Genomic DNA, 22,360 nt, shown 5'->3' with positions numbered 1-22,360 from the left:
CCATACAAATAGTTCTACCTTTAAAATCTACTCAATATTCTGTAATATCCTGTATGGGAAAAGAATCCGCAAAAGAATAGATATATGTATATGTATAACTGAATCCCTCTGCGGTACACCTGAAACTAACACAACACTGTAAATCAACTACACTCCAATACAAGATTAAAAAATAAATAAAATCTAAGTTTCCGTTTATTTATATATATATTTAAATATATAACATATATTCTAAATATTTAATGAGCCATCTAGCTCTCTGCTTGGAATCTGTAGCAGCTTCATGAACGAGTGGCAACAGAGCAATATCCCGGTACCTTTTTACACTAAGAATTTTAAGGCCCGGCAAATCCCAAGTTGTGTACAGGTTTCATTACAGCAAACTTAACTTTCGAAAACTAGTAGTTACCAAACTTCTGAAGAGTAGGTGATCCTGGTGGGGATGTATTTCCACTAGGAGACAGGTAGAGATAGTTTCTGTTCACTCCTGTGTTAAAATCAAACGGGGACTGGTAGTCCTCGTAAAAATCCATCTCTCTACTGTCCATTCCAGATGAATGCAGAACGCATAGCTCTATCACCGCCTGCTCTTCCTCAGTTGAGCGCTGCTCTGCCCGTATTCCCTCGGATCACTGCACTGGGCAATCGCGCGAAAAAAATCAAGCCCAGGTTTCTGAGAGCTTGGCTTCCTGGCCCAGGTGCAGCCGTCACGCCCTTGGGACAAGAGGGCTGTTTAATAAATGACTTCTCCCCAGCAACCTGAGGAAAGGCTCTAGTCACCACCTGCTGTTCATTTCAGCCAACAACCAACAACCTGGACAGGAAACCAAGCTTGCTGGAGTTTTCTTCAATAAACAAAGGAGGACCTGGTGCCGCAACATGGCCCCGATGTACAAACAGTTCAAGCAAATGTCAGACACTGGCAGATTGACAAGAAACCACAATTTATTATTTTTTTAAATCACTCAGCTGACCACAACTACACCAGGGCAGACTTAATCTTCTGGGACAAGGAAGGATTACCAGCCAGTAATCTCCCACAAATGCCATCTGGGGGCTACTTTTTTTCCACCCTGGATTAGAGTGGAGTCCTGAGAGCCAAGCTTCCTGGTTAAGCGACCGGCTTTCTGTGTGTGGCTTGGTAGAGAACTAAACCTCCATTTCCAAGATGACTTTATCTAAAGCAACGTCTGGCTTTAGTGTAACAAAAATGTCAGTCTGACTTGTCTTCCTCTCTTTTCTTTTCCTTCCCTTCCCTTCCCTTTTCTGCAAAGATGGTGTTTCCGTTTCAAGAGAAGAAAAGCCCTGCAGGTGAAGCGCCCAGATCCCCCTGCCCCTTCCTTGTTAACCAAGGTCAGGCCTGCAGGGGTGGCAATAGCCTGGGTGCGAACACGACCTGCACAGCAACCGTCCTGGTTGGCTAATAAAACAAAACTTCTAAGTCACCAGATCCGCTTCCCAGCCTCTTCACAGACCCTTTCTGAGCTAACCCTGGCCTTTGCCAGAGCGACAGCATTTACGGTTCCTGCTGCTTTCACCCACGTGGCTCAGCTCATATTAAAGAGGTGAAAATAAAAGCAACCCCTCCCGTAGGCGGGAGATGGTCTGTTACAAAAAAAAAGGCCGTGTTCTACCTTTTCAAATCCACCTGATAAAACGGGAACTCAATATACTGTCCCTGGATTGGAAGCAAATATGAAACAAAATATTTTAAGCATGAAAAAAAAAATCTGTGGCTAGTGTATAAAATATATATGCACCAAGACAGTCTATATTCATCTTAAGAGTTATCTTCTATTTTTTTTCTGTTAGTCTCATGTTGTACTCTATTTTTGGCAAGTCTATCTAAGTTTTTAAAAAGTTTAGTTGTAACAACAACAACAAAAAATCAACCTGTGTTTTTCTCCTAAGAGATACCAAAATTTGGGCAACTATAAATGCTGTTTATTCTATATTTAGAAATAGAATAAATGGTTTCTTATTATTGGAAAAAATGAGTTGGCTGGTTTCTTGAAATCCATAGTATCTCTTACTGAGATAGGGCAGGCATCAGTTACGTTCTTGGACTAGATGTGGTTAATGGGGCCACTGACCCTTTCAACACTCTACACGTGGTCACCAAATCACTGGTGGAAAAAAACATTTCTCCATTCTCATGCTTCCTCCTTGAGCCACAAGTGTTAGAAAGTGTTACAGGCTGATTGTTTGTGTCTCTTCACAATGCATATGTTGAATCCCTAACCCCCAATATGATGGTATTAGGAGATGATTAGGTTTAGATGAGGCCAAGAGGATTGGGGCCCTGATGGGATTAGTGTCTTCCCAAAAAAAGAAGGAGAGCTAACTCGAGCTCTCTCTCCACCACATGAGGACGCAAGACGAGAGCCATCTGCCAACAGGAAAAGGGCTCTCACCAGGATCAAATCAACCAACCTTGAACTTCCCAGCCTCCAGAACTGTGAGAAACAAATGTCTGTTGTTATAAGCCTCCCAATTCTGTGGTAACTTATTACAGCAGCCGGAACTAAGATAAAAGATATTAGCACCGACACAGGTAACAGAGCAAGCCGCAGCCACCTCCAAGCTCCTCAGAACCCTCAAAATTCCCATGTCCTTGATCTTTGGTGTGGACCCCCATGCTACACCCTCTGCCTGAAATGCTGCCTTTTTTCTGCCTGCTAAGCTCATTCGTCTTTCAAGACTCAGGCAGAAACGCCATCTCTTCTCGGAAGCCCTGCCTTCTCCAGCTCTCCCTTCCGCCAGCAGCACACAGGATGTGATGTGTCCACCTGCCAGTCCCTCTGGGCCCGGACAGCCTTCCCTCCAGGGCAGGGGCTGCATTCTGGACTGCTGTCCTCGCTCTAATCCACGTGGAGTGAAGAAAGGAAATAACAGCTTATGCAGACACTGCATGCCTTATTTATAAACAGGAGCATTCAGAATTTAAATGATGTCTCAAATTTTTACTCTACTTGCTTAGGTATAATCTTAGGACCGTTATGTAAAATCTGTCTCTTTGAACCAGCTGTAGTTCTCCAGTCAGGTCGCAGTCAATACATTCTAGCACGGGAGGAAAATAAGAACAGCGAACCAGGGGTGGGAAAAGCATGGGATATGTTAATGGAATGGCAAAAAAATTCAGTAGGCTCAAGATTCAGAAACTAAGTAGAAGGGGGCTGTAAGATATAAAAAATGGAAGTGTAGCTTAGGGACAGACCATTAAAGACCTTGAGTGACAAATTTTTATACTTAATATAATGTGCAAAAAAAGCCACAGAAGGTGTTTGAGCCAGGGGGAAACAGGATGAAATGTTTTATAAAGATGACTCTGGAAACAGTGTATAGGATGCACTGTAGACAGAAAGAGGCTAAAAGAGGGGGACTCACCGGGAGGATCCCACACGCCGTGGAGCAGTTGGGCCCATGTGCCACAACTGCTGGAGCGCGTGCACCTAGAGCCTGTGCTCCGCGGCAGGAGAGGCCACCACAATGAGAAGCCCGTGTACAGCAACGGAGACCCAATGCAGCCAAAAATTAATTAATTAATTATTAAAAAAAAAAGACGGGGGACTCAGAGTCTACTGCCACAGTCCAGGCAAGAGGAATCACCTCCACGTTTTCCACCTCTATACTGAAGCACCAGCAAGAGCTCTTCATCCAACGTGTACACATAATATGGCTTTTTCATCCTTTCCCTCTTTTCGTTCGTCACTGACCGCACCGACTGCAGACCTACCTGAAGCGTTCCAGTATGGACCAGCGCCCATATGTGCAGACATCTCCTGTTTGTCTCTTCAGCACCCTCTTTTCCTTGAAGAATCCCGCTTCACCTTCTCCACAGGGTTCCTGGGGGAGAGTCTTCCGTGGTTCCGGCCTCTGCCCCTGGGCACAGGTGTGGGCTAGCGCTTCAGATCTGGCCCGTGCAGACACCCCATCCCCGTGCTCACAGGGACTAGTCTAAGGGTAGACATCTGACCCCCAAAAGCACCAACTACAGACCTTCCCTGATGTTTACTCAATGAGTAATGGGAGAAAGTGACTCTTCCCATATGTCCAGCTGGGGGAGCTGAGAGCTCTTTCTGTCCCCATGCCAACAGGCAAGAGAACCTGGGAAGGGACAGAGGGACAATCGGTGACAGCAAAGGGACAGAGCAAGAGCATCTGAGTCCCTAGATCCAGCTGCCCTGGGGTTCCCGGTTATTAAACAGAGAAATTTCGATTCTGCTTCACTTACGGTTGGAGTTGGAGTCTATCAGTTCAATAGAAAGAATCCTACAATACCTACTTTCCAACCATCTCGCACTATTACCCCACCACGTTTCAGCCAAACCTGATTTTCCTATTGCTTGAATACATCCTAAACTTGGCCTATGCAATTTTCTCCAACTAGTCTCTTTTCCCTATATTTTTACCTGTCAAATTCCTATCCACTTATCAAGTTCAACTTAATAAGTCACATATGAATGGTTTGTATACAAGGAATGTCCACTTTAGTGCTATATAAAATAGAAAAAATAAAGAATACAAATGCTTCCTAAAAGTGGATTATTTAAATGCTAAATAGAACATTCACATAATAGAAAACTATGCAAACATGAACATGATGACGTAGAAATGTATATATTTACAGGGAAAGATATTCTTGATATCAGTAAACAAAGCAGGTTCCAAAACTGTTTGCACTGCATGATCCATAATTGTGTGATAATTGGAGAGACCAATCAACCAAAAGACAAAGTGGGCAGAAGAAAAATCCCAGAAAAGTGTGTATGCACTGCAGTGCCAGCAGAGGGCACCCATGGGCAGCTCAGAAGTTAATATTCCAGCCAGTAAAGTATACACCACAGAGCAATAACCCACTGGATGACTCCTGTTAGTGCAAATGGAAACGGAGTTAAGTACTAATGACTACAAACAATATTAAGTTTCTACCTGTCCGTTAACACATCATTCAAATATGTCTAGGCAGGTTCTCCCTAATTTTGAAAGAGTTCAAGAGATAGTCTACAGAAAAGCTATATAACACACAAAAATTTACTTGGAGGGAGCTTGCAGGGCACACAGACAGACGATGCAATTGCCCAACAGGAGTGCCAGGCCACAGATATCAGATCCTGTGAACGTGTCATAATGACACAGCAGCCAGCTGGCCAAATACAGGACAATTTGATCACCAACATAATTAAGGATAGCAGTGGATTATAAACCATTAAAAATAGGAGTCCAAGAGTCCATATCCGATGGTTAACTGCATGTGTCAATTTGACTGGATCACGAGGTACCCAGATATTTGATTAAACATTATTGTAGTTGCGTCCGTGAAGGTGTTTGTGGACAAGATTAACACTTTAATCGGTAAACTGAGTAAAGCAGACTGCCCTCCCCAAAGTGGATGTGCTTCATCCAATCTGTTGAAGGCTTGAACAGAAGAGTCAATCTCTCTGCCTGACTGTCTTCGAGCTGAGATATCAGTCTTCTGTGTCTGGACTTGGACTTGTAATGAAATTTACACCGTCATCTTTCCCGATTCTCAGGCCTTCAGACTCAAACTAGAAGTAGAGGAGTGCCCCCCTTATTAGTAAAGAATACGTTTCAAGACCCCCAATGGGGGCAGAAACCATGAGAAATTTTCCTATACATACATACCTATGATAGAGTTTAATTTATAAATTAGGCACAGGAAGAGATTAACAATAATTAATAATAGAATGATTACAAAAATATACTAATAAAAGTTATGTGAACGTGGTCTCTCTTCCTCAAAATACCTTATTATACAAATTTAATGCCTTTTCCACCTTAACTAAGGATTTATCATGCACTGTGGCTGTTAACTTTCGCAGTCTGAGATGCAACAGCAAAACTAGCACGAATTTCTTTTTCCTTCTTCACAATTTCACAAATAGAAGATCATTCTTACAACTGAGCTGGCTACCAAGTGACTAGCGGGCAGGATACACTGAACAAAAGGCTGATTCACGTCAAAGGCGGGGAGGAGTGAGACAGCACGAGTTTTTACCACACTACTCAGACCGGTGAACAATTTAAAACTTATGAACTGTTCATTTCTGGAATTTTTCATTTAATGTTTTAGAATTGCGGGTAACTGAAAGCACAGAAAGTGAAACCACAGATAAGGGGGAATTACTGTATATCATCAACCTTCCTGGGTTTCCAGCTGTGACTACTTGGGACTCCTCCGCTTCATAATTGTGAGGCAATTCTTTACAGTAAATCTCTTATTTATAGACATAGATGCAGATATATAGATATAGATATCCTATTGGTCTATTTCTCTGAAGAATCCAGACTAACATGCCATACAAATAATAAGGAGATCAATAAAGAGGAAGAAGGAAGCCTCTTAGAGAAAAACACTGCATCCACCGTCATCATAGAGACTCAGGCAAGAATCAGGAAGAAAGTTTTATAAGTGGGATATATGCGTGGTCTTTTGGGGCCTCCCCACAGATTAATTAGGTGTTGGAATGGAAAATACAGTAACAACACGGGGGAGAAACTGAACACTACCTTTACTGGATGATCAACATTGCTATCACTCGAGAGGCAGGTGGACATGAATCTTCAAATGTGATACCTTGAATACTTACGAGGTATTCACGCTAAGAATGCAGAACCTGGATCTGATTATGAGGAAACATCACACAAATCCAAAATGAGAAAGGTTCTTTTTTTTTTTTTTTTTAAAGAGGCAGAGGCTTCATTGTTCAAAAATGTTGATGTCATAAAAAGCTGTGAAAATGGTCCACATTGAAGGAGACTAAAAAGACATAACAACTAGAAATGATACCTAATCCTAGACTGGGTTCTGAACCAAAGAGAAAAAAGAAATTCTATAAAGGACATTACTGGGTCAGTTTAAAAAAACTGGAATACAATGGCAGATGAGATAGAAGTATTGGATCAATATTGAATTTACTGAAGTTACAACTGTACTGTGGTTATGTAAGAGAATATCCCTCTCCCTAGAAAGTACAAATGGAAGGATTTGGGGGCAAAGTGCTATGATGTACGCAACTTTCTCTCTAATGGTTCAGAAAATAAACTACTATGCGTGTGAGAATGATAGAGCAGATGGGGTACAATGTGAGCAGTGGGTGAATGATCTGGGTAGAATATGGAGCTGTCGTCTTTTTTTTTTTTTTTTTGCGGTACGCGGGCCTCTCACTGTTGTGGCCTCTCCCGTTGCAGAGCACAGGCTCCAGACGCGCAGGCTCAGGGCCATGGCTCACGGGCCCAGCTGCTCCGTGGCATGTGGGATCTTCCCGGACCGGGGCGCGAACCCGTGTCCCCTGCATCGGCAGGCGGACTCTCAACCACTGCGCCACCAGGGAAGCCCATTAGTATTCTTATTCTTGCAAACTTTCTGTAAGTTTGAAAAGGTTTTTTTAAAACTGACTGAGAAGAACTCCTCTTTATGGGGTTAAGTAGGCTTGAAGCAGCTGGAGCGGCAAGGAACAGGCTCTCTCTCCCAGCCATAATGGGGTGAAGTGTCACAAAGGGATAGACATACAGACCCTTTCTGGTTCCTGGCCACTGGTGAGACCTGAAAGGATTCTCTCCACCTTCCCCTGAAGAAGCAGCTGATTGACCCTCCACGGGAAAAGGAGTCTCACCATCATATCTTTGCTGGTCACATCCTGCCTGAGGAAAACCAGCAGGACCCTGCTCCATGATCAGCATGAGACAGTACAGAGGCCGAGGGGTTAAGAAACACCACCGCCATTTCCCCCCCAGTGCCACGTAAGGAAACCTTGACTCAAAACCAAAACAAAACAACATAGAAAACAAACTTATGGTTACCAAAGGAGATGGTCAGGGGAGATAAATGAGGAGTCTGGGATTAACATATACACACTACTATATATAAAGTAGGTAAACAACAAGGACCTACTGTATAGCACAGGGAACTATACTTAATATCTTATAATAACCTAAAATGAAGAAGAATCTGAAAAAGAATATATATACATGTATAACTAAATCACTCTACTGTACACCTGAAACCACACAACATTGTAAATTAACAATACCTCAATTTAAAAAAAAGTACCATGAACCAAGCACACAAAAAGGTACTTAGTTTCAAATATGAAATCCAATTTAAAATCACAAGGGTAGAGACTCCATTATTTACACAATGTCTCAATTAATCCTCGAAAAACCCCTGTGAGGTAAGCGCTATGACTGTCCCCATTTTTCAGATGGAAACAAAGTAGAGACAGGGTCTGTAAACATCCACGCCCACCCAAAGCTGGGATTTGAAACCAAATTCCAGGAGCTGGGATTTGAAACCACGTTGTCTGTCTCCAAGGCCTGTCTCCTTTCTGCACCAGGAGAAAGCTGGACTGCAGTTAAGAAGCAGGTGAGGAACCAGACCCTCACATACCAATCACCTGAGGATCTAATTACAGTGCAGCACCTGCATCACTAACAAGCACCAGACGAGGGGAGGCTGCTGGCAGGGGACCACACGGAGGAACGAAGTGATGGAGGACCTTGAACGGCAGACTATGGAGCACGAACGTGATTTTCATAACAACAAAACAACAATTACTTGTCAGCATTTACGTCATCCTATGGCAACACGGGGTTGGTAAAGTTATCTCCAGTTTCCAGATTAGTAGGGGTAAAGAACTGAAGGACAGAGCCCAAAAGTCCCATAGCAGGAATCCTCACACTGCGTCTAAGCAAGGGGGAGCTGTGTCAAGCTATTAGAAATGGGAGGGAGGTGGTCAGAGCTCTGTTTTAGAACAGGGGTCCCCAACCGCCAGGCCATGGACTAGTACCCGTCTGTGGCCTGTTAGGAACTGGGCCGCACAGCAGGAGGTGAGCAGCGGGCAAGTGAGCAAAGCTTCACCTGCATTTACAGCCGCTCCCCATCGCTCGCATTTCCTCCTCAACCATCTCCCCCATCACTAGCATTACCGCCTGAACCCTCCCTGCCCCCAACCCTGTCCGTGGAAAAACTGTGTTCTGTGAAACCAGGCCCTAGTGCCAAAAAGGTTGGGGACCATTGTTTTAGAAAGATCGTTCCTGCCTCTATATGAACGTGGATCACAGAGGGGAGATAGGAGAGTGAAACCATCAGCAGCACCAAGGCTGTTATGGATTGAACTGTGTCCCCCACAAAATTCATATGTTGAAGCCCTAATCCCCAATGTGACTGTATTTTGGATACAGGGCTTTAAGGAGGTAATTAAGGTTAAGTAAGGTCATAGGGTGAGGCCCTAATCCAATAGGAATGGTGTCCTTATAAGAAAAGACAAGACACCAGGGAAGCACATGCACAGAGGAAAGGCCCTGTGAGGCCTTTGAGAAGGTGGCTGTCCACAAGCCCAGGTGAGAGTCCTCACCAGAAACCAACCCTGTTGGCACCTTGATTTTGGACTTCCAGCCTCTAGAACTGTAAGAAAATAAACTTCTGTTGTTTAAGCCACCCAACGGCAGCCAGAGCAAACTAATACAAAGAGTGTGTTCCAGGGAGCAATAGTGGAAAGAGAAAGGCAAAGACATATTCCAAGATACCATGGAGGGAATCTTCAACAGACCCTGAAGCCCAACTGGATGACTGGGGTGTGGGGGAAATAAAGACCAAGCTCTACCTGTGATTCCCCAGCAGGAGCTGTGAAAGTCTGTGATGGCATCAATGAAGATGAAAGGAGGGAAGAGGAGTGGTGGAAGGAGGGAGAGAGGAGACTCTGAAGGACCAGAAAGTGGATTCCATTTGGGCAGGTTGGGTTTAAAATGCTCAGAAAATTCTGAATGTAAATGGCCAGCCAGTGGTTAGAAATTAAACTCTGGGGCTCAGGAAAAGGTTAGGACCAAAGATATCAATGTGGGAAACCCCAAGACTGTCAAGGAAGAGCCCAAAGAGAAGATGGGTCCTATGAAAGGAAGAAAGAAAAAAGGCAGTGAACACCTGCAAGTAGGAAGCAGGCCAAGAAGCCTGCAAAGAGCAAGAACTGCCCTTTGATGATGATGATGATGGTGCTGATGGTGATTATGGTAATGGTGGTGGTGGTGACGATGGTGATGATGACGGTGGTGGTGGTGGTGGTGGTGGTGGTGATGATGGTGGTGGTGGTGGTGGTGGGTGGTGGTGATGGTGGTGGTGGTGGTGGTAGTGGTGGTGGTGATGGTGATGGTGGTGGTGTTGGTGGTGATGACGGTGATGATGGTGGTCATGGTGGCGGTGGTGATGGTGGTCATGGTGGTGGTTGTGATGGTGATGGTGGTGGTGGTGGTGGTGGTTGTGATGGTAATGGTGGTGGTGGTGGTGATGGTGATGGTGGTGGTGGTGATGGTGGTAGTGATGGTGATGAGGGTGGTGGCGGTGGTGGTGGTGGTAGTGATGGTGATGATGGTGGTGGTGGTGGTGGTGATGGTGGTGGCAGTGGTGGTGGTCGTGGTAGTGATGATGATGGTGGTGGTGGTGGTGGTGGTGATGGTGATGAAGACAATGACAATAATGACAACTCACCCCTAAGGAACCCTTACTATGTACCAGACATTCTCCTATGCACATTACACCAACCCTGTGGAGTAGGTTTTTTCACTACCCCCATTTTATAGATGAGAAAACTGAAGCACCCAAAAGATAAATAACTTGCCCCAGACACACAACTAGCAAGTGGTGAAGCTAGGATTCAAACTCGGGCAGTCTGGCTCAAGTGCTCTCAAGAGGCAAAAACATGGACAAAAACTTCAGTGACCAATACCACAGGAATAGTGGGAGGAGAGAAAGTGGACAGGACCAAATGCTACAGAGATTTATAAACAAGCCACTGGACTCGGTGTCCCGGTGATCCTGCATAGAAATTTTAGTCACAGCAATGGTAGAAGACAGGTAAGGGGGAGCAGAGGCCAGGGGAAGGACGAGAGGCTAGAAGTGAGTGAACAGGAGGTGGGGGTGGTTGGTCTGTATGTTCCTTTGTGGTGTATGCGATGGATGAGATAAAGAAGGCAGTTCAGGACGACATCCCTGGCTCAGGAGGAGGCTTCAATTCCTACACTGCATAATCCTGACTTTCTTTTCAAAGTATGTCAGCCCTCAGATTGGAAATTCTATGTTAGAATTGTAAGAAATACTCCCTATGAGAATGCCATTACTTTCTCCCTTTATTTTCTAACCCAAGGGGAAAAAAGTCTATTGTGGCACTGTGTTCTAAGAAAAAACTTTACCCCTTGAAACCCCCTTCTCCAGAAAAATGTACAAACTAGTAATATATTCAAATTATTCAGACCTAAATGCAAATCTTTAAGTGATAAATGAGTTCCAACCAACTCTATTACTTGACCTACTGACTTGCAAAGAAATTCTCACTTGGCAGGAGCTTTGAATGTTATGGGTGGAGTGTGTTTCTGCCCTCTCAAAATAACTGAAATTGAGCTCCTGTCCAATAAACAGGCCAGAGGCTTCTTTTTCTTTCCTTTAAGAAATGTTTTTGGAGATATTAAAGAGCAAGAGGCTTCAGAAAAATCTCAAACAACCTAACCTTACACCTAAAGCAATTAGAGAGAGAAGAACAAAAAAGCCCCAAAGTGAGCAGAAGGAAAGAAATCATAAAGATCAGAGCAGAAATAAATGAAAAATAAATGAAGGAAACAATAGCAAAGATCAAAACAACTAAAAGCTGGTTCTTTGAGAAGATAAACAAAATTGATAAACCATTAGCCAGACTCATCAAGAAAAAAAGGGAGAAAACTCAAATCAACAGAATCAGAAATGAAAAAAGGAGAAGTAACAACTAACACTGCAAACATACAAAGAATCATGAGAGATTACTACAAGCAACTCTATGCCAACCTGGAAGAAATGGACAAATTCTTAGAAAAGCACAACCTTCAGAGACTGAACCAGGAAGAAACAAAGTATAAACGGACCAATCACAAGCACTGAAACTGAAACTGTGATTAAAAATCTTCCAACAAACAAAAGCCCAGGACCAGATGGCTTCACAGGCAAATTCTATCAAACATTTAGAGAAGAGCTAACACCTAGCCTTCTCAAACTTCCAAAATATACAGAGGGAGGAACACTCCCAAACTCATTCTACGAGGCCACCATCACTCTGACACCAAAACCAGACAAAGATGGCATAAAAAAAGAAAACCACAGACCAGTATCACTGATGAACATAGATGCAAAAATCCTCAACAACATACTAGCAAACAGAATCCATCAGCACATTAAAAGGATCATACACCATGATCAAGTGGGGATAATCCCAGGAATGCAAGGATTCTTCTATATATGCAAATCAATCAATGTGATACACTATATTAATAAACTGAAGAAGAAAAACCATATGATCATCTCAATAGATGCAGAAAAAGCTTTTGACAAAATTCAATACCCATTTATGATAAAAACTCTCCAGAAAGTACGCATAGAGGGAAACTACCTCAACATAATAAAGGCCATATATGACAAACTCACAGCAAACATACTCAATGGTGAAAAACTGAAAGCATTTCCTCTAAGATAAGGAACAAGACAAGGATGTCCACTCTCACCACTATTATTCAACACAGTTTTGGAAGTCCTAGCCATAGCAATCAGAGAAGAAAAAGAAATAAAAGGAATACAAATTGGAAAAGAAGAAGTAAAACAGTCACTGTTTGCAGATGACATGATACTATACATAGAGAATCCTAAAGATGCCGCCAGAAAACTACTAGAGCTAATCAATGAGTTTGGTAAAGTTTTAGAATACAAAATTAATGCACAGAAATCTCTTGCATTCCTATACACTAATGATGAAAAATCTGAAAGAGACATTAACACTCCCACTTACCACTGCAACAAAAAGAATAAAATACCTAGGAAAAAACCTACCTAGGGAGACAAAAGACCTGTATGCAGAAAACATACATGATGATGAAAGAAATGAAAGTTGATACAAACAGATGGAGAGATATACCATGTTCTTGGATTGGAAGAATCAATATTGTGAAAATGACTATACTATGCAAAGCAATCTACAGATTCAATGCAATCCCTATCAAATTACCAATGGCATTTTTTACAGAAGTAGAACAAAAAAATCTTAAAATTTGTATGGAGGCACAAAAGACCCCGAATAGCCAAAGCGGTCTTGAGGGAAGAAAACGGAGCTGGAGGAATCAAGACTCCCTGACTTCAGACTATACTACAAAGCTACAGTAATCAAGACAATACGGTACTGGCACAAAAACAGAAATATAGATCAATGGAACAGGAGAGAAAGCCCAGATAATCCCATGCATCTATGGTCAACTAATCTATGACAAAGGAGGCAAGGATATACAATGGAGAAAAGACAGTCTCTTCAATAAGTGGTGCTGGGAAAACTGGACAGCTACATGTAAAAGAATGAAATTAGAACACTCCCTAACACCATACACAAAAATAAACTCAAAATGGATTAAAGACCTAAATGTAAGGCCAGACACTATAAAACTCTTAGAGGAAAACATAGGAAGGACAGTCTTTGACATAAATCACAGCAAGACCCTTTTTGACCCACCACCTGCAGAAATGGAAATAAAAAAACAAATGGAACCTAATGAAACTTCAAAGCTTTTGCACAGCAAAGGAAACCATAAACAAGATGAAAAGACAACCCTCAGAATGGGAGAAAATATTTGCAAATGAGGCAACGGACAAAGGATTAATCTCCAAAATATATAAACAGCTCATGCAGCTCAATATCAAAAAAACAAACAACCCAATCCAAAAATGGGCAGAAGATTTAAATAGACATTTCTCCAAAGAAGATATACAGATTGCCAACAAACACATGAAAGGATGCTCAACATCACTAATCATTAGAGAAATGCAAATCAAAACTACAATGAGGTATCATCTCACACCAGTCAGAATGGCCATCATCAAAAAAATCTACAAAAAATAATTGCTGGAGAGGGTGTGGAGAAAAGGGAACCCTCTTGCACTGTTGGTGGGAATGTAAATTGATACAGTCACTATGGAGAACAGTATGGAGGTTCCTTAAAAAACTAAAAATAGAACTACCATATGACCCAGCAATCCCACTAGTGGGCATATACCCTGAGAAAACCATAATTCAAAAAGTCATGTACCACAATATTCACTGCAGCACTATTACAATAGCCAGGACACGGAAGCAACCTAGGTGTCCATCAACAGATGAATAGATAAAGAAGATGTGAATATATATACAATGGAATATTACTCAGTCATAAAAAGCAAACGAAATTGAGTTATTTGTAATGAGGTGGATGGACCTAGAATCTGTCATACAGAGTGAAGATAGAAAGAGAAAAACAAATACCGTTTGCTAACACATATATATGGAATCTAAAAAAAAAAAAAAAATCGTTCTGATGAACCTAGGGGCAGGACAGGAATATAGACACAGATGTAGAGAATGGACTTGAGGACACGGGGAGGGGGAAGGGTAAGCTGGGACTAAGTGAGAGAGTGGCATGGACATATTTACACTACCAAACGTGAAACAGATAGCTAGTGGAAAGCAGCCGCATAGCGCAGGGAGATCAGCTGGACACTTTGTGACCACCTAGAGGGGTGGGATAGGGAGGGTGGGAGGGAGACGCAAGAGGGAGGAGATATGGGGATATATGTACACATATAGCTGATACACTTCATTATACAGCGGAAACTAACACAACATTGTAAAGCAACTATACTCCAATAAAGATGTTAAAAAAATTAATAAAGATACAGAGGATATATTAAAAAAAAAAAAAAAGAGCAAGAGGCTTCATTCCCTCCCCTTAATAACTACCTCCAAACACTTTTTGGTTGAGTCTTCAACTGGGAGAGCCAGAACCTGTCGAGAAATCTCAAGAACGCCTGAATTCTCTATCTCCAGGGAGCCGGGACTGGATTCTAAAATTGTGCAAAAAGGTCTCTTTCAGTGAGATCATCTCTTATCCACTCGGGACGTGTTCTTGCCACTACTGTCCTTGGACTGAAGAGGTTTCATGAGCACAGCAGGAAATAACAGAATAGCTCGATATTCGCCATGTGCTCAGATCGTTAACTACAATACACAAATTTTTCATTTTATAAACAGAGTTTGAGTTCAAGTGTTATGATCCCTCCTCACATTGATGAGTGGTTTCAGTAATTGCAGGCTCAGGCTGAAGTTTTCCAACCAGTGCCTCTCCAACTTTTACATTCACAAACCACCTGGGACCGAGATAAACTACAGATTCTGACCTAACAGATCCGGGATGGGGCCTGAGATTCTGCCTCCTGGACAAACTCCAAGGTGAGGCCTGATGCTTGCTTTAGACAACAGCTGCTAATCTGCCTTAGGATGAAAGCTTAAGCAAAATCTAATGCTTGTCATTTTACATGGCCTTAGCACTTACGAAATATCTATCTTGGAAAATAAGAGACAGATTTTGTAGCCAAAGGGTGTTTGTTTCCTCAGGGATTGTTTTTGTCCCGTTTGTTTCTTCCCTAGCAGCTCACAAAGCAAGCAAGTTTAGACGGGGGACAAAATCGGCTATGTCACAACAGGTGTACACTTGCCTGGCCTTTTCAAAGTGATAATTACTTAGAGTTTGGAATTACAGTAATATGAAGAGTCTGGAGCAGTTGCTCAGTAATAAGAGAATGGCAGCAGGCCGTCCCGTCTAAGGGTATTAATGGTGTATTTAAGAGCACAGTGGTCTCTATGGAGAGATTACTGGAAGATAAAGAGGTTTCGCCCAAGCTGAATGTTTCCAAGTTGTTGACTGAGCTTAAAGAGGGCTCTGCAGGGGGGCATAAACACACCCGACTGTCAGAGCTCTGAAAGGAATAAATGAACTGGAGGACCAAATTTTAATTTGGAAAAACTTTCACAGTGCTTACACAGCTATTCTCAGCAACTAGAGGCTCATAGGAAACACTTCTCCTGAAGGGAATGAGAGTTGCTGGGCAACAGTAGGCACCTATTTAAAATCAATATTTGGCCGAGAACTTCAATCAGCAGCAAGCTGAGGCCGACCGAACATGCTCAGAATACGCTACCGCCAAGTCACACACATAGGGCAGCCAAGCTTGCTTTTCAACTATAATTAGTTAATAAAGTAGATCTAGTGGATTGCTCACTAAAAAAATACGCAACACAAACATCGCCCATTCCTTCCTAAATTTTATTAAGAAATAGAGTCTCATGCTAAAATCTATAGCATTTCTATCTAAAAACCCGCTACTCTGGATAAGAAATGCCATATCCAGCCACAAATTTCAGGTACTTTTCTTTTTAAAGGCAATAGGAGAATACCAATGTCACAAGTGAAGAGGAGTCCATTATCCTGAAACTAAATCAAGGGCTAGAAGGCTTCAAAATAGCCTCTTTCCTCTGACAAAAGACAGGGGACCTGACAAGTTTTAAATATCTGACTTAATAACAGCCACATTTATTATTATTAAGGCTCCTTACTGACTTTTCTCAGTTTTAGAAGCCATCATTATCAAACAGGTATTTGTTGAAACGACACACATTTTCCTTTATTCCAATAAGCTCTCTCAGAAGTAAAATGATAGGATAATTCAAGATGCAATGGGAACAGGACATGAGGTGAAAAGTGCTTTCCTAAAAAGCACCCAGAACTCTGCAATCATGCAAGTACTGTCCTGTTGTCCCTGAAAGATCAAAATAAAGAGCTACTGTATGATTGAATCATTTACTCAATATGGCTACGACTGCTAACTAATCAGAGAACAAATTTCCTCTTATTGTTATGCACACAGCTAGATTCCATTTCCCAGCCTCCCCTGTACTTAGATGTGGCCACGTGACTAAGGTCTGGCCACATGAAAATGATACCTATGTAACATGAGGGACATATAAAGACTGTTGAGAGCCACTGAGATGTTGAGGCCTTTTATGCAGCAAAATTTAGAGGAAGCCGAATGACAAAAATATTTTGCTAAACGTAGCTTCAGGTAGATTTTTTTTTTTTTTTTTTTTGCTGTGCTGGGTCTTCGTTGCTGCGCACAGGCTTTCTCTAGTTGCAGTGAGTGGGGGCTACTCTTCGTTGCGGTGCGCGGGCTCATTGTAAGGGCTTCTCTTGTTGCGGAGCACGGACTCTAGGCGTGCGGGCTTCAGTAGTTGCAGCACTTGGTCTCAGTAGTTGTGACTCACGAGCTCTAGAGCGCAGGCTCTGTAGTTGTGGCGCACAGGCTTAGTTGCTCCGTGGCATGTGGGATCTTCCCAGACCAGGGCTCGAACCCGTGTCTCCTGCATTGGCAGGCGGATTCTTAACCACTGTGCCAGCAGGGAAGCCCCTCAGGTAGATTTTTTAAATTCCTCTTTTATTTTTTTGTCCTCCAGTTTTATTGAGATATAATTGACATACAGCACTATATAGGTTTAAGGTGTCCAGCATGATTTGATTTACAGACATCATGAAATGATTATCACAACTTTGGGGAAAATCCATCATCTCATACAGATATGAAATTAAAGAAATAAAAATATATATTTTTCCTTGTGATGAGAACTCAGGATTTACTCTCTTAACAAGCTTCATATATGACATACAGCAGTGTTAATTATATTTATCATGTTAAACATTACATCCTAGTAATTATCTTATAACTGGAAGTTTGTACCTTTTGATTGCCTTCATCCAATTCCCCCTTCCCCAGCCCCTGCCTCTGAAAACTACAAACCTGATCTCTTTTTCTAGGAGTTTCTTTGTTTTCAAAGTGTAATTGACCTACAACACTATGTTTGTTTCTGTTACATAACCTGGTGATTCAGTATTTTTATACATTTCAAAATGATCACCATGATAAGTCCAGTTATGATCTATCACCATACAGAGATATTACATAGTTATTGACTATATTCCCCACACTGCACATTTTCATGCCTGTGACTCATTTATTTTGCAACTGGAAGTCTGTACCTCTTAATCTCCCTCACTCTTTTCTTTTTTTTTTCTCCTTCCCTCTGGCAACCACCTGTTTGTTCTCTCTATATATAACTCTGTTTCTGTTCTGTTCTGTTTGCTCATTTGCCTCGTTTTTAAGATTGCACATATAAGTGATATCATACAGTATGTTTCTTTCTCTGTCTGACTTATTTTACTTAGCATAATACCCTCTAGGTCGATCTATGTTTTTGCAAATGGCAAAATTTCATTCTTTTTCCGTGGCTGAGTAATAAGACACACGCGCACGCGCGCACACACCACCCTACATCTTCTTTATCCATTCATCTATTGATGGGCAGTTAGGTTGCTTCCATATCTTGGCTAGTGTAAATAAAGCTGCAATGAACACAGTGGTTCGTGTACCTTTTCTAATCAGTGTTTTTGTTTTCTTCAGATAAACACCCAGGAGTGGAACTGCTGGACCATATGCCGTTCTACTGTTAATCTTTTGAGGAATCTCCATCACTCTGCATCTTTTGATTGGAGCATTTAGTCCATTTACATTTAAAGTAATTATTGATAGGTATGTAGTCAGAGCCATTTTGTTCATTGTTTTGAGGTCGTTTTTGTAGTTCTTTTTTGTTCCTTTCTTCTTTTTTGCTCTCTTCCTTTGTGATTTGATGACTATCTTTAGTGTTATGTTTGGATTCCTCTCTCTTTTGCGTGTGCATATCTACTATAGATTTTTAGTATGTGGTTACCATGAGGTTTATATATAGCAATATATATATATATATATAGCAATATATATGTGACTATTTTAAGTTGCTGACCTCAAGTTGAAACACATTTTAACAACCCTACATTTTTATTCCTCCCTCCAACCTTTACTGTTTCTGGCAACGTATTTTACATCATTTTGTTTTGTGTATTTCTTAACTACTTATCGTGGATATAGACGATTTTACTCCTCTTGTCTCTCAATCTTTCTACTAACTTCGTGTGTGGATTATTTCCCACCTTCACTATATGTTTGCCTTTACCAGTGAGATTTCTTCTTTCATAATTTTCATGTTTCTGGTTGTGGCTTTTTCTTTTCTGCTTAGAGAAATTCCTTTAACATTTCTTGTAAAACAGGTTTGGTGGTGCTGAACGCTCTTATCTCTTGCTTGTCTGTAAAACTTTTGATCTCTCCACCAAATATGAATGAAAGCCTTGCCACGTAGTATATTCTTGGCTGTAGGTTTTTCACTTTCATCACTTTAAATATACTGTGCCACTCCTTCTGGCCTGCAGCAGCTTGGTTAGGCTGTCCCAGTAGGGAGGTCATTGTCAACAAGTGTACAGTCACCGGGGAACAAGAGGGAATCACCAGGCCAATAACCTATTCCAGGTCCTGCAATCATACTCCTAGCTGTTTACCCAAAGGAGCTGAAAACTTACATCTACGCAGACACCTGCACACAGATGTTTAGAGCAGCCTTGTTCATAATTGTAAGCAACCAAAATATCCATCAACAGGTGACTGGATAAACTGTAGTGCATCTAGACAATGGAATATTATTCAGCAATAAAAAGAAATGAGTTATTGAGCCGTGAAAAGATATCAAGCAACCTTAAATGTACATTGCTTAATGAAAGAATCTAGTCTGACAAGGTTATATACTGTATGATTCCAATTGTATCACATTGTAGAAAAGCCAAAACTAGGGCGAGGGCTTCCCTGGTGGCGCAGTGGTTGAGGGTCTGCCTGCTAATGCAGGGGACACGGGTTCGAGCCCTGGTCTGGGAGGATCCCACATGCCGCGGAGCAGCTGGGCCTGTGAGCCACAACTACTGAGCCTGCGTGACTGGAACCTGTGCTCCACAACGGGAGAGGCCGCAGCAGTGAGAGGCCCGCACACTGCGATGAAGAGTGGCCCCCGCTCGCCGCAACTAGAGAAAGCCCTCGCACAGAAACGAAGACCCAACACAGCCAAAAATAAATAAATAAACAAAGCCAGGGCAATAGTAAAAATACCAGTGGTTGCCAAGGGTTCAGCAGGAGGGAGGGATAAAGAGACAGAGCACAGGGGCTTCCCTGGTGGCGCAGTGGTTGAAAGTCTGCCTGCCGATGCAGGGGACACGGGTTCGTGCCCCAGTCCAGGAAGATCCCACATGCCGTGGAGCGGCTGGGCCTGTGAGCCATGGCCGCTGAGCCTGCGCGTCCGGAGCCTGTGCTCCGCAACGGGAAAGGCCACAACAGTGAGAGGCCCGCATATCGAAAACAAACAAACAAAAAAAGAGTGAGCCCTAGTATAAACTATGGACTTCGGTTAATAAGAATGTGTCAATATTGGTTAATTAATTACAACATATGTTCCACACAAATGCAAGGTGTTAATAATAGGAGAAAGGGGAAGGGGAGGAGGAGGAAACAGGGGAACTCTCTGTACTATCTGCTCAATTTTGGTAAACCTACAACTGTTCTAAAAAATAATTTACTGGGATTCCCTGGTGGCGCAGTGGTTGAGAATCCGCCTGCCGATGCAGGGGACACGGGTTCCTGCCCTGGTCCGGGAGGATCCCACATGCCGCGGAGCGGCTGGGCCCGTGAGCCATGGCCGCTGAGCCTGCGCGTCCGGAGCCTGTGCTCCGCAACGGGAGAAGCCACAACAGTAAGAGGCCCGCGTACTGCAAAAAATAAAAAATAAAAATAAAAATAATTTACTACTTAAACAAACAACATACTTCACCTACTCTGCCATTCTGCCTATGGGAAAGCACCCAGGGCACTGAAACTCATCTGCTTGGGCTACTGTCAAGGCTTCATAAGTATCTGAAGGACCAGCACAGAAAGCATGTTTAGAGCAGGTCTGAGTTCATGATAAAAGAAATGATGACTTAATTATCAAGCTCAATTATTAATGCAAACTAGACATTCATCTGAGCAGCTCTAATTAAATTCCTCCCATGTATTTTTTTTTTTTTTTTTTTGCGGTATGCGGGCCTTTCACTGTTGTGGCCTCTCCAGTTGCAGAGCACAGTCATCCAGACGCGCAGGCTCAGCGGCCATGGCCCACGGGCCCAGCCGCTCCGCGGCATATGGGATCCTCCCAGACCGGGGCACGAACCCGCGTCCCCTGCGTCGGCAGGCGGAATCCCAACCACTGCGCCACCAGGGAAGCCCCTCCTCCCATGTATTTTTAAGAAAACAATTGTAGTGCTTTGAGTACCTGCTTCCTAGCTAAAGATGTTGAAAATTTATGGAAGAACATTACCATCTTCAAAGAATCTTCACAAGTGAGGATGGCTCACAGAACTGGCTAGTGGGCTAATATCTCTCTAGAAGTAGCCAGAAACAGATATCTATCTATTCAACATAGAAGTAGGACACCAAGTTCAAGACCTACATTTATCATTAAAGTCTTTTATTCTTGGCAAAATTCAGTTAAATCTTTTCTGTGGATTTCTAAGAAGACATACATGGCCCCAGCATTTCATTAAAGAGTGTTCTAGATATCTAACTGGCATGTTGATCAAAACAGAGAGCAATTCCAAATTTAGATTCTCCATAAGAGGATTTGATTTAGAAAGACAAACCTCTAAAGAAATCTGGCCTCCAAATTTTGAGAACTGGAAATCCAAGGGTGATAACTGCAGAGGGGGAGAATGACACCCGGGAAAAACTCCCAAAGACCAGAAACCATGGGGATATTTGTCTTAATAGGAAGATTATTGCTTTAAATAAGCTGATCCAAGCCCTAATGATTTTTCTGTCACATTGTCTTACTTTGAAATAAAAACAGAAACGCTAACCAAAGTGAATTTTCTTTTTAGAGTTGGCTCTGCTGCTTAAGAACAAGCAGAGGGAGAAAAGCAGGAAGACTCCGGGGTGTCCTCAGCCCTTCCATCTAAACACCCATACAGCTTTTACAACAGAAACTAGAATCTTTATCACTGGGAAACTACCTGGATCAAGGTCCGTTCCGCCTGCTGGTGGAGGCCGGCTCATCACATGCATGAGTAAAGGATCCCAGACAAGGATGGTCCACTGCCCTCAGCCACCTGGCCAGCTGATGGTCATAGAGTGCTCTACTGGGTGCTACAGTGATAGACTTGCTAGTAAATAGCACCGGGGACCCAGTCAATAACACACTTAGTGAGGAGAAAGGGAGCAGAGATGATCTAGATGACAAATAAGCCTAACAAAGGAGTAAACAACTGGGAATAGTGTGGAGGACACGGAGGGGCACCAGGATGTCGGGATAAAGGGGTAGAACTCAGAAGTTCATAATAAAATTGCAAAATGCCCTAGTTAGCTAAGGCTGTCTAACAAATTACCCCCAAATTCAGCAGCTTAGAACATCAACCATTCGTTATCTCACAGTTTCTGAAGGCCAGGTATCAGGAAGCAGCTGAGCTGTGTAGTTCTAACTCAGGGATTCTCATGATGTCGCAGGCCAGGTACCAACTGGGGCCGCAACATCCAAAG

General features: G+C 42.6%; 1 protein-coding gene across 3 annotated transcripts in view; it reads right to left on the bottom strand.

Annotated features, from left to right (window-relative positions):
• Nucleotides 1-22,360, bottom strand: part of TPD52 (tumor protein D52) — a gene marked incomplete at its 5' end in the record, with an annotated part of 119,733 nt that overhangs the window by 42,330 nt on the left and 55,043 nt on the right. For 2 of the 3 annotated variants that reach the window (XM_082674638.1, XM_082674639.1), the window contains one exon: nt 410-548. The exons of the other annotated variant lie outside the window; for it this stretch is intronic. In XM_082674638.1, coding sequence (XP_082530764.1) covers nt 410-548 — 139 coding nt within the window. Of the gene's footprint in view, nt 1-409; nt 549-22,360 lie in introns of those variants that run through there. 3 annotated transcript variants of the gene reach the window in all.

Source organism: Grampus griseus, assembly GCF_964374135.1.
Source record: "Grampus griseus genome assembly, chromosome: 17".
NCBI lineage: Eukaryota > Metazoa > Chordata > Mammalia > Artiodactyla > Delphinidae > Grampus > Grampus griseus.
The sequence above is the reverse complement of the archived record's forward strand: the minus strand, read 5'-3'. Positions and strand labels throughout refer to the sequence as shown.